Genomic DNA, 13,840 nt, shown 5'->3' on the forward strand with positions numbered 1-13,840 from the left:
TATACAAAAAGCGTATATTAATAGGTAGATATAAGAAACAGCATACTAGTTATTGAGAATAAAGTGCCCTCTCTCTGTTCTACGTCCCTGCAACTATTGTGTACTGTTACATAAGGATGGTTCATTTATACATACGGGATGTATCGGACACCTAGATGCATATTGAATTTCCAAATGGCGCCAAGTTGCTCTACAAACCTCCCAATTCATAGTTTTTTTGTTTTTGTTTTTTGTAGCTGTTAGGGATGGTCGGGTTTATGGGCAATTCGTTTGCTTGAGAAATGTGTTATATTTAATACTTTTGGCAAAAATTATGAAACCAAAAATATCAATACCGGTATATTGAACTTTATTTGTATCCATCATGATAAATGAATTCAGCATTTATATACATGATACTCCTTAAAATACGTAAAAAACAACTGATGGATGAAAAACTTCTTTGTTTCAGGTGCATAACTTATTATATCAATATAAGACGCGACTAAATAAAAACATTGCATTCTGTGGTGATAAACATATATAAATGCAAATCCGATTTTCTCTTTTTCAATCCACCAAAAAGTTACCAAATACATGTACAGTACAATTAGTTGGTGCAAACAAACAAAACTGTGGTGAAGTTGGAACCGCAGCATGATTTGATTCGCTTCTCAAACGCTGTACCCACGGCGTGTTATTGGTGCATACTCTAAGAATGTGTGCTTCCTCCTAAATTGCATCATCTACAAAAAATTACTGAATACATTATTCAGTGAAATCAAGTTGGCTACAAACTTAAAATTTCTTTTAAAGCAAGGTTCTCATTTTTTCTAAATATTTCATCTGGGCTTTTTCTCCAAGAGAATTAAGCGAAAATATAAATAATTCATGCAGTCCAAACGGTCTCGTATGTAACATGAACAAATAAATTGTACGTATTATGAATATTTGACATGATTAAGTTTATCTTTCTTTCTATTAGTTTAAGTTTTGTTTTGGTTTCTTACTCTTTTAGAATGTATGGATTTTTGGAGGGCAATCCCCGTCACAAAAAAATAAGCAATACATGCGCCATTTACCCTGTCCAGATCTGTTTACAAACTCTTCATGCCAAACCCCAATCAAAGTGCGCTTTATAACAGTATTGGTTTCCAAATAACTTTTAAAATTGAAAATATAGAAACCATAAAAAATTCAACGACGCGTATCTCTAGTAAACAGTTCACTATCCTCAAAATAATCTTCCTCGACGTCAGATAAACTGCTGCCTCTCTTGGAGACAGGGGGATAGCGCTTCCGCCTTACCCTACGAGTTTCTGGTCCGTACCTGTAGATCTTGGTGAACGGATCGTAGATCCCCTGCCCCTCGTGGTCGTAAACCTGCGGCTGGTGACTATGATGACTATGGGCCGGGACGGGAACATGCCTTAATGGCTGCTGGTCATAGATGTACCCTGGGTTGTTGGCGATATGTCCATCGGACGTGCTGGGTGAGGCGTATATGTTGTACTCCCCTCCTTGTGCCACAATCTTCACATCTGTTCTCTCCATCGTTCCGTACATCCTTACCAAATCTCGAAAAACGAAGTCCGGTATTTCTCGGTACGAGATATTCGAGTTCCGAACTTTCACCGATACTAATTTCCCGTATTCTAAAGTCCCTTCCAAAGTAAAGTCCGTAGGGTAGTTAGGAGCAGGGAGAGGCCCCGATAGTCTTTCACCATTAGGACCATAATACACATGCACTTCGTTTGACTGGGTTCCATTAGGCACTGGTTGCTGAGTCGGTGCGGGGGCGTAGGTTGTGCTGTATTGTGGCACAGGTTGCACAAGTTGCGGCTGTGGTCGATAATGAGAGTAATTATACGGAACCAAGTTTGAATCGGGTGCTAAATTAGAATACCCTCGTTGTTGAATTTGCGGTTGCGGCGGTGGTGGCGGCGGCGGGGGTTGCGCTCTAACCTGCACCGGATATTGCGGTTGATAAAAGTTTCTGTTTTGACTGTGACTCGGTCGAGGATACTGGGTGGTGGGTAGATCCATCAGCGGTTCCTGATACCGCCGCTGCTGAGGCTGTGGTGCCGTGAGCGAGACTTGTGGCGACCGCGGCGGTTGATGATACACATTTGTCTCTCTTTTCCCGGGAATTTTAAACATGTGTCTAGGGACATCATCATCGGCTCTGCTTTTTGATAGAGACAATGGCGGCACGTCGATAAGCGGACGTTCGCCATATTTGGTTAAAACGACGGAATTTCGACTTCCTCCTCTTGACATTTCCGACAGTAATCACCAAGGCAAATGGACATCACAACAAAAGGAAGATCTACATCTAAAAAAAATTATAAAGGTGCTTATAAAATATCATTATATTAGTAAGTTGAATCTCCAACCAAAAGAAAAAACATTGTGCGTGCAATCTTTAAACTGTTCGTGGAATTTTGAATTATTGAAAGTTATGATTTCACTGTTTTACAAAGCTATGTAAGTGGTCGGTAAACAGCGTAAAATTGATAATTAACTATTTAAACCATCCATCAATTTATGAACACTTGGCAGAAACTGATATACATGTTCAAAAATGACTGAACAACTTTTGCCAATTAGCTTTTTATATTTTCCACTATCTGAAGATTTTTCTATTTCTCCATGTTGTCTACCAAAATGTCACCTGTTTTGAATTTTATACACGTTCAGACTTTTATGTGCCATTTGATAAAATAAATAAAGAACTTCATAAGTGCACATCAAAGAAATGTTATTCTTCTGCAAAAATCAACAGCGGTAGAATTTTTTAAACATTGCATTTGGATGCAATGTTATTGATGTATTGAAGGTTTGTATTGCAAAAAAATAGTTCGATCCTGCGTTAAATTAGCAATGTCAGCCAAACATGCAGTGTTTTCTCAGCATGGCGAATGCCAAGTAGACGTAATTTGTAACCCTAATATAAATACATAGGTGCCATCAAGTGGATCATAAGTACTTTGATATCTCAATATTCGGTGAGGGGGATTGGAGTCCACAATATTGATTTAGAGCAGCCATCAACCTCTCACATTACACGAAAACGTTTTTAACTGAAATAGTTAAAGTATTCCTGGTCTAACCAAATATAAGGGAAACAATTTCTACATCAGTCATGTTCTGTTGACTTTCCATTAACTTATCAACGCTTACTATTGAGAGAGAGAGAGAGAGAGAGAGAGAGAGAGAGAGAGAGAGAGAGAGAGAGAGAGAGAGAGAGAGAGAGAGAGAGAGAGAGAGAGAGTAGTCAGTGGAATTGGAAGCAAATTGAAATGGGGGGGGGGGGGTGCGCCAAACTGACTTATCAGAAATCTTGACAATCCAAAAAAAAGAAGGGTTTTAATTAGGGTTCTGTCTAATTTTGCAAATAAGTGGCGGGGGGAGGGCGGTTTGTTTTACTAAATTCAAAACTATAACATGTAAATAAATGGCTTTCCAAAGAATATCGTACGTGGAAAATCAACAGGAATCAAATATTTGGGACAACTTGTATTTCTATCCTATACTACATGTAAATATTGGTAAATTTACTTTGAAAGTCTGAACACAGCCGTCCATTGTAAAAATTGCTTAAAACCATGAAATGGATATTGGTATTCAAAAATGACTTTAGTTATATACTAGGATGAACCCAGCAAAAAATGTTTGTACCTGAAATTGTTGAAATTAATCCCTTTTCACGTCCAATTCGTCTTTATGAGGAAATTCGGAAAGATGCCAATCCCGTCTCCTAGGAGTCAAAAATGCATATACATCCATTAAGATGTTTACATTCTCAATAAACGCTTTCAATTCACCTGTGAATTCGTCTTCAGGTAAACTAGGCTATAAATATTTTATGATTGAATAACTCCTTTTTCAAAATAAATTTAAAAGGAATCCACATTCAAATAGACTCCAATAGGTCTTCTATATGTCAGGAAATACTACAGAATCGACGGTAAATTTACAATGTTTATAAATTAAGAGGTCGTGTATGTTCACAAAGTACTTAAAAGAGTATAGAAATACAGGTTCCTATTTAACAATCATCAGTATTTATGATGGGTTGTTTGAAATATGAACTCAACATTCTAAATACTTTAGTTAGCACGATCTCTAATGTTTTCAAATTATATTCCGCTATCCCGTTATCTGCCCTGAAGACTCTTACCTGTCTCTGCTATAAGTGATACCTCCGTCTCCAATCGCTAGTAACCCGGAAATTTGAAAATCAATAATGCACACTCCATTATCAATGTAGCTTGCGTATATTAACCCCAAGAAACATGACGGGGTTTCTACGATTACTGAGGGGTAGTGCACAGTTGATGCCAGTAATTTCGTCAGCTAAAAAGATCCCGCCTTGAAAAAAATGAAACTCGACACACTAATCCAGTACTTGGTCTATGAAATACAGCAACAGAAGACAATAATTCAATAATTGTAAGGAGAAATCTCGAACTAAGTTAAATGAAAACTTGAAGCAGTGTTTAACATGCGCCCTTGCTCTTCACTGCGATGAAAGATTTTAAACACCCCAGTAGTAACCCCGGGTTCGATATTGAATTGAACGAATAATGGTGTGTGTTAACAAGAAAACATAGGGCACCGGAATCTCAAAAAGGAATTGGAGAATGAAATGCTGGCATGTACACATACGGGGTAGTGATTCCTTTCTTTTCATTGTGTGGGAGCAAAATGAATTTTTGCAGTGGAATTTATGTTGTGTCTCGGTGTTTGGTATTCAATTTCCTCCTTCTGGACAAGCATTCACACTCGTTCAGTTAGAACATTTTCGCTTGTTTGTGTTCAGGCTAAATTAGTCTTCATATGGTTTTTTTTTATTAATTATATTTAGTAATTTACGGTTTTTTTTTTTGTTTTTTGTTTTGTTTACAAAAACGATTTAATAAAATGCACGAGATGATGTTTCGTGTGATAATAATGGAAAAAATAGACTGCATACTACTTAAGTGGAAATTAATGACCAAACCATTCCCCACAAATCTGTACTATTTAAAACAACGTAAGAAAGAGGAATAATAATAAAGTTACTTTGAATAAAATAGTCTTTATTCCACAAAAACAATTCTTTCAAACATTGCTTCCGAAATATAGAATATGAACAGAAAGATAGTCAACAAAGAGCTTGACACAGACAGAGGGCGGTATCAGTTTAAGGTGAATAATTCTTTGTCGTATAGAATTCAAAATTTCCCCAATATCCTTTTGTTATTTACCGCTAAATCACATACATTATCATTAGCTCGTCTTTTGGAAAATCATCTCAAATACGTCACTATAAAACGCCGTACTACTCTGACTAGAGCGGTTTACACATTCTGAAAAGGCTTACTTACATCCATTTAAACACTGAATGTAATTCAAGTGCGCCAATAAACGTTTCCTTTAAACAGGAGAAAAAGGGTGCCATCAAAGTCACACTGCATTTCCCCATTATTAATTCAAATCTTAAAAAATTATAAAAGGGGGTTTCTCCCTGAGCGTCATTTTGTTCTGGGGTCCTACATAAATTGAACAAGAACCGTGTAATTAACACACCAATAGACTCGAGACAGCCATTTAAGTCTTTCCTGTCACGGGTGATGAAGAAAGAAAAAAAATCAATAAATTATTTTCATTAAATTTCTAACAAATTATCGGATAGAAAGAATTGTGGCAATATACACATGGTATCAATAATGATCCACAATTTAAAGAAAAAAAAACTAATTTTAATTTTTCAACATCCATGCTTTCATCTCTAAACAGTGCACAATGTCGCGACTTTGAAACACGCACGCAAGTCAAACCAAGTTTGAATGACTAAAGGGGCATGTAAAAATCAAGCTGAATTTTAGTCTAAGGTCTAGTTTTAATACAAACATTATTTTTAAATTCTGTATAATCCCATTTAAACTGACATTATCTACTTTCATTGAAATTCAGAGAATTTAAATGGAGGTAACGCAATACATTGCAGTTTGTATATTTATTCTTTGGTAAAACCAACATAAAATAGTACGGATTCATTTTATCATTCCTCCCTCACTTTTAATTAGGTCAATGTGTTTCATTGTGGTCAAAATGTTTCCAGAAAGGGGTAGGGTAGCTCTTGGTTTTTAAATGGTTTACCATGGCAAACTGTCATAGATGCTATAGTTGCGTTTGGTTTGAGGATGTCATTAATTAATCATGTAGGTTTATAAAAAAACCCATCTTTGGTTCCATTTTGTTCTTTTCGGCTATAGTGGTGCAAAGCAAAAATTGTGCAACATCAAACTACACATGTATTATGTTAGTCTAAAAATCACACTTTTATCCATTCCAGTTCCAAGCTAGTAGATATAACTTCTTGATTTATTCAAATTAATATGTTTATTTTTCTCTTCACATTCAAAAGACTGTGCAAAGCCTATGAGGCAGTCTACATCCTTGTCGATATTTTGGTGTAGCATTTCACCATGCTTTCTGAAATACACAGATATTGCAGATTTGAAGTTCCTCACAATGAATTTATTTTTTCACTGCAGTTCTGGAGACTGGAAAAATTCCTGCAGATTTCCTTGAGGTTTTGCAGTAAATGTATGAAGAGGTGAAAGCATCTCTTATGTTCAGTGAACAGAAACTGCCACATTCAGACTTCCTCTAACTCGTGCAGTATGTGGAGATTTGCAGCATCTATGTCTTCCTCAGGGACTTCACTCAGGGTAACATCATCATCTTCAAACATCAGCGTGTCTGTATCAATTTCATTTATCTGTTTCATAAAAAGAACCATGAAAATTAAAATATTTTAAATTTAAAATTTAAAAATTACACATGATGCAGGAATTATATTTTTATTAACTGCAAAGTTTGCGTAGGGAAATAATTCGATATTTATGTATTGAAAATTGAGTTATCCTCCTATAAATGTTTAAATACAATGTACTGTGTAATAAATAAGGTACGTAACACATAGATGCCAATACCTTTAGTACATTCTCATCATCCAGCACCTTCTCTGTCAGTAAGAGCTCGGGCTGAGTGGTGTCCACTTCTACGGCTACCTTCCCATTGGATAACACCACTATGATGACTTTGGAGAAGGCGTTCTCTACAGCACGCTGATACGCTAACTTCTTACATTTACATACAGCCTTTCCTCTACTGGTGGGATCTGAAAAAATATACATTCATTATTTTCTGGGGCTTTTTTTCATTGTTGATTTGTATTGTTTGACCCAATTAGGTTTATTTTTTAAAAAAAATTGAATTGAATTAATTTGTAGATTGAATGATAAAATGTTACACTTTTCGATTATTACAGACAAATTCTCCTGAGTTTTGTTTGGAAGCTTACCCTTGGTGCAGTAGATTTCCTCCCAAGCCCCTAGCCCCTCTGCGTGTAGACCATCGGTCTTCAGGTCCAGTCTGACCACACACACCTCTCTCACTTTGTAGGTGTGTTCCTCTGTGGCATTAGTTTCACTGTCAGTCTGTTAAATCATCAATAAACTAGGGTCAATTATTTCATATTAGTTTCAGCCTTACATGACTTTGACATTTTAAAACTGAGGTTCATTAAAAGAAGCTTTATCATTTTAAGACTCTAGAAACATTAAATTTGAGCTAAACTTACACATTTGAGAGAGACAGACCAGCCATTGAAGCCCAGGAAGTTATTTGCGACCTCTTGACATTTACTGAAGTGGAGAGTTTTCTTCTCAGTTGCTTCCTTTTTCCTCTTTGCAAAAGTTATCTATCAAAATATTTTTTTAACGTTATTGACTGTATATACAGTTATATATTATTTTAATTTGTACATGAATATGATTATCATTTTAATCATATAGTAAATAAAAGATAATATTCATTAAAGTGTCTTGATTTATGTCTCATGTGCCCTCTTACAGTTTGAAAATAATTTCAATCAATATTACATGTAAATGTAGCATTGCATGTGTTAGGAATTTTTGGAACTACATTTATTCCCTTAAGTATGAAGGCATGACAACTCAACAGTTAGAATCAATTGAAGTAATACATGTAGTTCTATTCTGCTTGTTCTTTAAAATTCTTCATTTATATTTAACTATAATTAAAAAATTCAACACCGGTATGTTTGGTTCAACTTTTGTCTATAACAATTTTCTTGGAGTTGCTGGATTGAAAGAAATATTTACAACTTGTAAAAGTTTTCTACGATATAAGGTTTATCTAAATTAATATTGGTTTTAACCTAAAACCTTTTAAACAATGTTGTGATTTAATCGAGTCATTGCATTCAATATTTCTTGCATAATAATGTCTTGAATCTGATGACTGATTTCTGGAATCTAAATTCTTTGAAGTTCAGAACTTCTGATTTTGCAAAAAGTATGTAATGCAACCACACTATTGAAACAAACAAAATGCCTGACATGACATCCAAATATTACATTTACTAAAGTATGTTTTTTTTTATTTTTTGTTTTGTTTTTGTTTTTGTTTTGTTTTTTACATATGACAGGTCTGGCACAATATCTTGATTTATCTTCATATACATAGCTTGAAATAGATATCTAGCTTGCAATAGCTATCTATCTATACTTCAAGCTATATAGTCACATAGCTAAATCAAGAGATTGTGTTAGATCTGTACGAGAGTGAGTAAGTCTATTGGTTTGAGGTACAAACCTTGCATTCCGTGCCTTTGATATTAACCTTTCCATTCAGGTCATCTTTTGCCCGCCTTGCAGACATAGCTAGGTAGAAGTTAACAAAAGCATAGTATCCAGTCTGATTACTGGCACCCTGCCCATCCTTTAGGGTTGGGGAGGGTGGCTGCAGCCGAGGTGTGTAGGGGAATACTTGGGTTCCGTACAGCAGGCCGTACTTTGAAAATGATGAATGTAGGAGTTCCTGTAAGCAAAGGTCAAATATGACAGAATAAATGGTAGTCTTTTTTAAAATTTTGTTTTTGAATGTGTGCGTATGTCTTTTTTTAAGAGGGGGGGGGGGTGATGAGCAGTTGATGAGAACTGGAAAGTTGATTTCATCGGAATATTAATCTTATACTCACTATCAATTCTTCCTCTGTCATGTATGGAATACCTGTGATAAAGAGACTCTTCCTGTTCGCATCAGGAGATATGAAATCAAGTATTTCAACTGACACTTTTTCTCTCTTGTTCATGTTTACCGCGATCAGCCATTTGGTTTATCGAACCCAATGTGAAATAAAAGACAAATGTTTATAATAATATCGTGGATAAAATCTGATATTTTACCACCCTTGCTTTAGCAATATTAAATTTGATTTAATTTGCACAAAATTAATATCAACTGAATAGGCTATATGATCTTCTAAGTTAGGTTTTATTTGGCTCGGGTTCGAAATTGAAACTGTCATGGATGCTCCCTTGCAGAACACATTTGTTCGTGAAGTCGAAACAAATAAGAGTGAAATTTTAAAGATCCACCAACTGGAAGTTGGTGACGTAGGGTGTGTGGTATGGGACGCAGCACTTGTACTCTCAAAGTACTTAGAAACTCCAGATTTTAAAGATGGAGAACTTCTGAAAGGAAAAGAAATTCTAGAACTTGGAGCAGGGACAGGATGTGTTGGTCTCGTTGCAGCTAACATGGGGTGATTATAGAGTATACCAGACTATGTCAAAATGATATACACTTTATATATTTATTATGGAAATTATATACATGCTTATATTGTTTGTTGTAGAGGCGTGGGCGGGTATATAACCTTCATGACTATTAAATCAATTTCTTCTGCTTAAGATATTACTGTGTTAAATTACAGATGATAATGCATAACTTATGAAGATTAATACTTTTTAAGTACGTAATATACTATCCATATCCATGTACAATTTTTTATTTTGTAGTGCGAATGCTTTAATAACAGACTTGCCAGACTTTATACCTTTGATTGAAATGAACATTACTGAAAATAAATCTTTGATCAAGGGATCAGCAAAGGCACTACCATTGAGATGGGGAGAGGACACTGTCCAAGACTACTTTCACTACATTTTGCTGGCTGATTGCATTTATTATGAAGAGGTACCATTTTTTTCCTTTGACGATGTTGAAGTTCATTACAAAAATTACTTCAAAAAGAGTAGCGATAAATGTACACAGGTTTATGCAGCGCATTTAAAATTATAAAATCAGACCAAACAGCATTAACTATTGACAATTACACAGATTCAAAAAGATGTGAATGTTGTCTGCATTTTTTCTTCAGTCATTTTTTTCTTCCATTTATGCCAGCCTCTTTGCAAAAGTTGCAATTACTAACATTAATAATTAAGTCATAAAGTAATAGTGTTAAGTGCCAATTTTCACAGAACATGTATTTTAAAACCATTTGCTTAAGTTTAATAGTTTAATACATGTATGTATATAAATAATTGCTCTATATATTTAAAAAGTAAATGATTTCTAAATATTCTTACAAAATTATTGAAATATTGATATGTTTCTCTAAACCTTAATTAATTCTGTAGTCCATCGAGCCCTTGGTTAAAGCCATTGTAGACCACTGCCTGGAGAACACAGAAGTGCTCTGTTGTTATGAAGAGAGAACCACAGGGAACAAGCCACAGCTACAGAGGAAATTCTTTCAGGTTAGTTTCAGAAGATAAAACACTGCATATGTAGAGCATGTTGTATTATAATAGTACAAGGATTATTGTTGCCCCCATTTTAGTTTAGATTTCCTTTTTTATAAGCGGATTTAGAACAGGGATTTTCAAACACAGAGTTGTCTCTTTTTAAACTTGGTCATGAAAAGAAGACGTCTTTGGGATTGTTCAATTAAAAACTCTGATGCATTAGTTCGACTAAATTGAGATCAAACTCATGTTAGTCTAATAAAGATAAATGTGGCTCAACTAATAGATTCACCATGATCTCTAGATGGCAGAGGAGAGTGAGACATCAGACTTTTGTCTCTGTATATCTATCAGCATAAAATGCTTACTGTTAAGTTTTAGAGTTTTGGATGATACCACCCCCTTTTTAATTAACATTAGGCCAATGTCAGTAGAATTGTAATTGATATTTCTCCTTTGTTTTTACAAGACATAAACCACAGTGCATTTGATCTTATATATAAAGTATTCATTTAAATTAATACATTTTTTTCAATGTTATTTAATTTATATTCTTTTATGTAGCTAATCAGTGATAACTTGGACTTAAAAGAAGTTCCTCAAGAACATCACGACAGCCACTTCAGAAGTGAAGATATTCATATTTTCAAGTTTACAAGGAAAAAATCTACTTGGTAAACACTAATCTGAAGAATCATTGCTCAATCATTTTTGATACAACAAATTATCTTTTTGATTTACCACCTGTCTCTATTATGGTGGTTATTTTTATATATATAATTTCAAACTAATTTGATACTGTATAATAATTTTCAAAGTAGATGATGTATTTTTATTGAATGAATGAAATGATTAATTAAATAATTTTAAATGGACATGTATTCTATTGCATTTGTATCATCTATGTCAGTTCAAAGATGACTTACTTTTCATCTTACTTGTGGCTTGTCAGATTTGAATAGCTACACTATAACAGGTACAATCTCTATTGACTCATCTCTCTTTTTCCAGATCCAACTAGGATCAGTGTTGAAGATTTTAGAATCAACAATCAATTGTAATAAATCAAGTTAAATAAAAAGATTAAAAAAACCTTGAAAGTTAAATAAAAAGATAAAAAAAACCTTGAAAGTATTTGAATTATTTATTATTTTTAAGTGGAAAAACAAAATTGATGTGTCATTTTGCTTCATTCTTAATTCTAAATTGAAACAAGAAGTATTCATTCTGAAATTACTGAAATTAGTTATAAATATTTTTTTAATTTATCTCTTAAATTGTCATTTTATAGATGATACTTTGTGCAGTTGTACATATAGAATTTTGATTGCTTGTAGAATGACCCTGCTTATATCAGTGTTTCAATCTTTTTTTCTTTCTTGGAAAACAGAAGCAGGTCCTGGAACTCTCTTTCTGCTCCTCTTTTACAATACCAGCTGTATCATACAGATCTGTTGCAATTGGGATCAAGTTTTTAAACTGCGGTCGAGGAGTAAAATGGACGTTTTTCTCCTTAGACTGCTTCAAAATGGACGATGATTTCTTCTTTTTATCATCAATGAGGGAAGATTTAACAAGCATTTCTGTGCTTGACTTTTTATCTGTGTGAAATAAGCTACCTAAGGAGATTCTAGATTTGGGAATTTCCTGAAGAAACTGGTCAGGCTCTGGATTGTGTTTCGCCAGGTATTTCATCCACTTGGTCCAAACCCTTTTCTCGCTACCATTCCCCCGAGTAGCTGACACCAGGAAATATCGGTGGTGGTCATTGTGTCCGCGCACGTCCAGCACGTGCTCGTTATGCACGGGCACGGGGATCACCTGTAAGTTTGGCACCACCCACTCCAGTTCCAGATCCATGGTGTCCGGGTCAACATCCGTCATCAGGACGCTAGCACGCGACTTCCGTAGATCGTTGATGACGTCAGTTGCCACAATGAACAATTCTTCGGTGATTCCTATCAGAACGACTCTGTGAATAAATGCACAATTATTAAATACGATATAATATATCATTATCTTCATAAAATTACTTTACGTTTGAACTATTAAATATCTGTGAGGGGTAGCTTCATAAAATTTAATTGGACTTTTTTAGCGCAATAAATGTTGTTTGTTAAATTGTAATCGAGAGGGTTTAGAATGATGTGTATGAAATAATAACATGGAATAGGCAATAGAGTGTAGTTTGAGTCACACTACAAAGCACCAACCACGACCCTTTTGATTCATTATATATAACCAATTTTTTATTGATCGGGTTTGTTTTCATGCAGCACTGTCCATACAAATGACTTTGATATTTATGCAATTTAAGAGCCATGTGATATTTTTTGAACTAACCTATAAAGAATAGAATTATATATTTTGACTTTATATTTTAGTCAAATGGCGAAAATAGTCATAACGGCATGCATTTAATTTTGACTTGTCTTCAACCTTGTAACATATTTATAGGTATCTATACTATCTCTTGTGAAATTGATATTTTTTACAGTAATCCAAGAATAAAAGGCTTTCGTGCCCCCATTTTCCAGGAAACTGATATTCGATTGCAATGCAGTAAAAATATTTTTTCTACAGTCAAAATGAAATGAATTTTTTATAGTTTAAATATCTGAATCACATTTTTTAAAAAATACACAACATGTTTATAATATAAAAAACTTTAATGTTTAAGTTAGAAAATAGAAAGTTAAAGAATGAAAACATTCTCTTACGTGATAATATTTTGGAGCTAAACACATTTTTACAGTGAATTAATCGACTCAACATACTTACTTTATAGGATCTCCTCTGTGAGTCAATTCAACAAACTGAGATTCTAAAATAACATTTTGTTCCTTAAATTCGGAGTATTCTTCACTTCTTAAAAGCTTTTGAAGGCGGTCGTTGGTTGGCATTTCATGCTAAACGAAAATTTGCAATGTTATGAATGGACATTGTGACGTCTCGTATATTGTGACGTCATATGCATCACTCGGTTAAATGACGAAACAATAGTATTTTCAAAATAATAATTTTGTTTTGGCTCGGACTGAAATGACGCGACGTTTTTGGATACACGTGATTGCTGTCTATTAATATAAACTGAAATATCGAATGCATATAGTTATTGTACGTGTGTTCGCTTTATTTATTTGTGTTTTTATTCTATAATTATTTTTATGGAGTATTCTGTTGTACAATGATTATAATGTCCGGTATAAATAAACAACCAACTTTACAGAAATAAGGAAATTTTAAAG

The 13,840-nt window shown here is 34.3% G+C and overlaps 3 protein-coding genes across 4 annotated transcripts; 1 reads left to right on the plus strand and 2 right to left on the minus strand.

The window, feature by feature from the left end:
• Positions 1-732: 732 nt before the first annotated feature.
• Positions 733-9,187, minus strand: LOC128181019 (uncharacterized). The gene is made up of 7 exons (XM_052849269.1): positions 9,038-9,187; positions 8,653-8,877; positions 7,616-7,735; positions 7,337-7,472; positions 6,966-7,153; positions 6,645-6,751; positions 733-2,251 (listed from the first exon to the last, which is right to left on the minus strand). Exons 1-7 carry the CDS (start codon positions 9,149-9,151, stop codon positions 1,177-1,179), a joined length of 1,965 nt encoding a protein of 654 aa, XP_052705229.1. The 5' UTR covers positions 9,152-9,187; the 3' UTR covers positions 733-1,176.
• Positions 9,188-9,334: 147 nt separating this feature from the next.
• Positions 9,335-12,122, plus strand: LOC128181017 (protein N-lysine methyltransferase METTL21D-like). 2 transcript variants are annotated; one of them, XM_052849266.1, is made up of 6 exons: positions 9,336-9,604; positions 9,861-10,038; positions 10,485-10,604; positions 11,157-11,266; positions 11,604-11,649; positions 11,983-12,122. In XM_052849266.1, coding segments are annotated over exons 1-5 (648 nt in total). In that variant the 5' UTR covers positions 9,336-9,365; the 3' UTR covers positions 11,605-11,649; positions 11,983-12,122. The 2 variants fall into 2 exon arrangements, with proteins under 2 accessions (XP_052705227.1, XP_052705226.1); XM_052849267.1 differs by lacking the exon at positions 11,604-11,649 and having other exon boundaries at positions 9,335-9,604; positions 11,983-12,116.
• Positions 11,729-13,834, minus strand: LOC128181016 (uncharacterized). Its single transcript, XM_052849265.1, has 2 exons — positions 13,374-13,834; positions 11,729-12,564 (listed from the first exon to the last, which is right to left on the minus strand). Exons 1-2 carry the CDS (start codon positions 13,493-13,495, stop codon positions 11,946-11,948), a joined length of 741 nt encoding a protein of 246 aa, XP_052705225.1. The 5' UTR covers positions 13,496-13,834; the 3' UTR covers positions 11,729-11,945.
• Positions 13,835-13,840: the final 6 nt, after the last annotated feature.

This window comes from Crassostrea angulata, chromosome 4 (genome assembly GCF_025612915.1).
Source record: "Crassostrea angulata isolate pt1a10 chromosome 4, ASM2561291v2, whole genome shotgun sequence".
NCBI classification, from domain to species: domain Eukaryota; kingdom Metazoa; phylum Mollusca; class Bivalvia; order Ostreida; family Ostreidae; genus Magallana; species Magallana angulata.

Excerpts from the sequence above, each read along its gene's own strand:
- LOC128181017 (XM_052849267.1), top strand. The coding sequence starts at position 9,366 with ATGGATGCTCCCTTGCAGAACACATTTGTTCGTGAAGTCGAAACAAAT. Across the intron at positions 9,605-9,860 it reads CTCGTTGCAGCTAACATGGG|TGCGAATGCTTTAATAACAG; the intron begins GTGATTATAGAG and ends TTTATTTTGTAG. Across the intron at positions 10,605-11,156 it reads TACAGAGGAAATTCTTTCAG|CTAATCAGTGATAACTTGGA; the intron begins GTTAGTTTCAGA and ends TCTTTTATGTAG.
- LOC128181016 (XM_052849265.1), bottom strand. The coding sequence starts at position 13,495 with ATGCCAACCAACGACCGCCTTCAAAAGCTTTTAAGAAGTGAAGAATAC. Across the intron at positions 12,565-13,373 it reads CACAGAGGAGATCCTATAAA|AGTCGTTCTGATAGGAATCA; the intron begins GTAAGTATGTTG and ends ATTTATTCACAG.
- LOC128181019 (XM_052849269.1), bottom strand. The coding sequence starts at position 9,151 with ATGAACAAGAGAGAAAAAGTGTCAGTTGAAATACTTGATTTCATATCT. Across the intron at positions 7,473-7,615 it reads GGTCTGTCTCTCTCAAATGT|ACTGACAGTGAAACTAATGC; the intron begins GTAAGTTTAGCT and ends ATGATTTAACAG. Across the intron at positions 7,154-7,336 it reads GGAAATCTACTGCACCAAGG|ATCCCACCAGTAGAGGAAAG; the intron begins GTAAGCTTCCAA and ends ATATTTTTTCAG.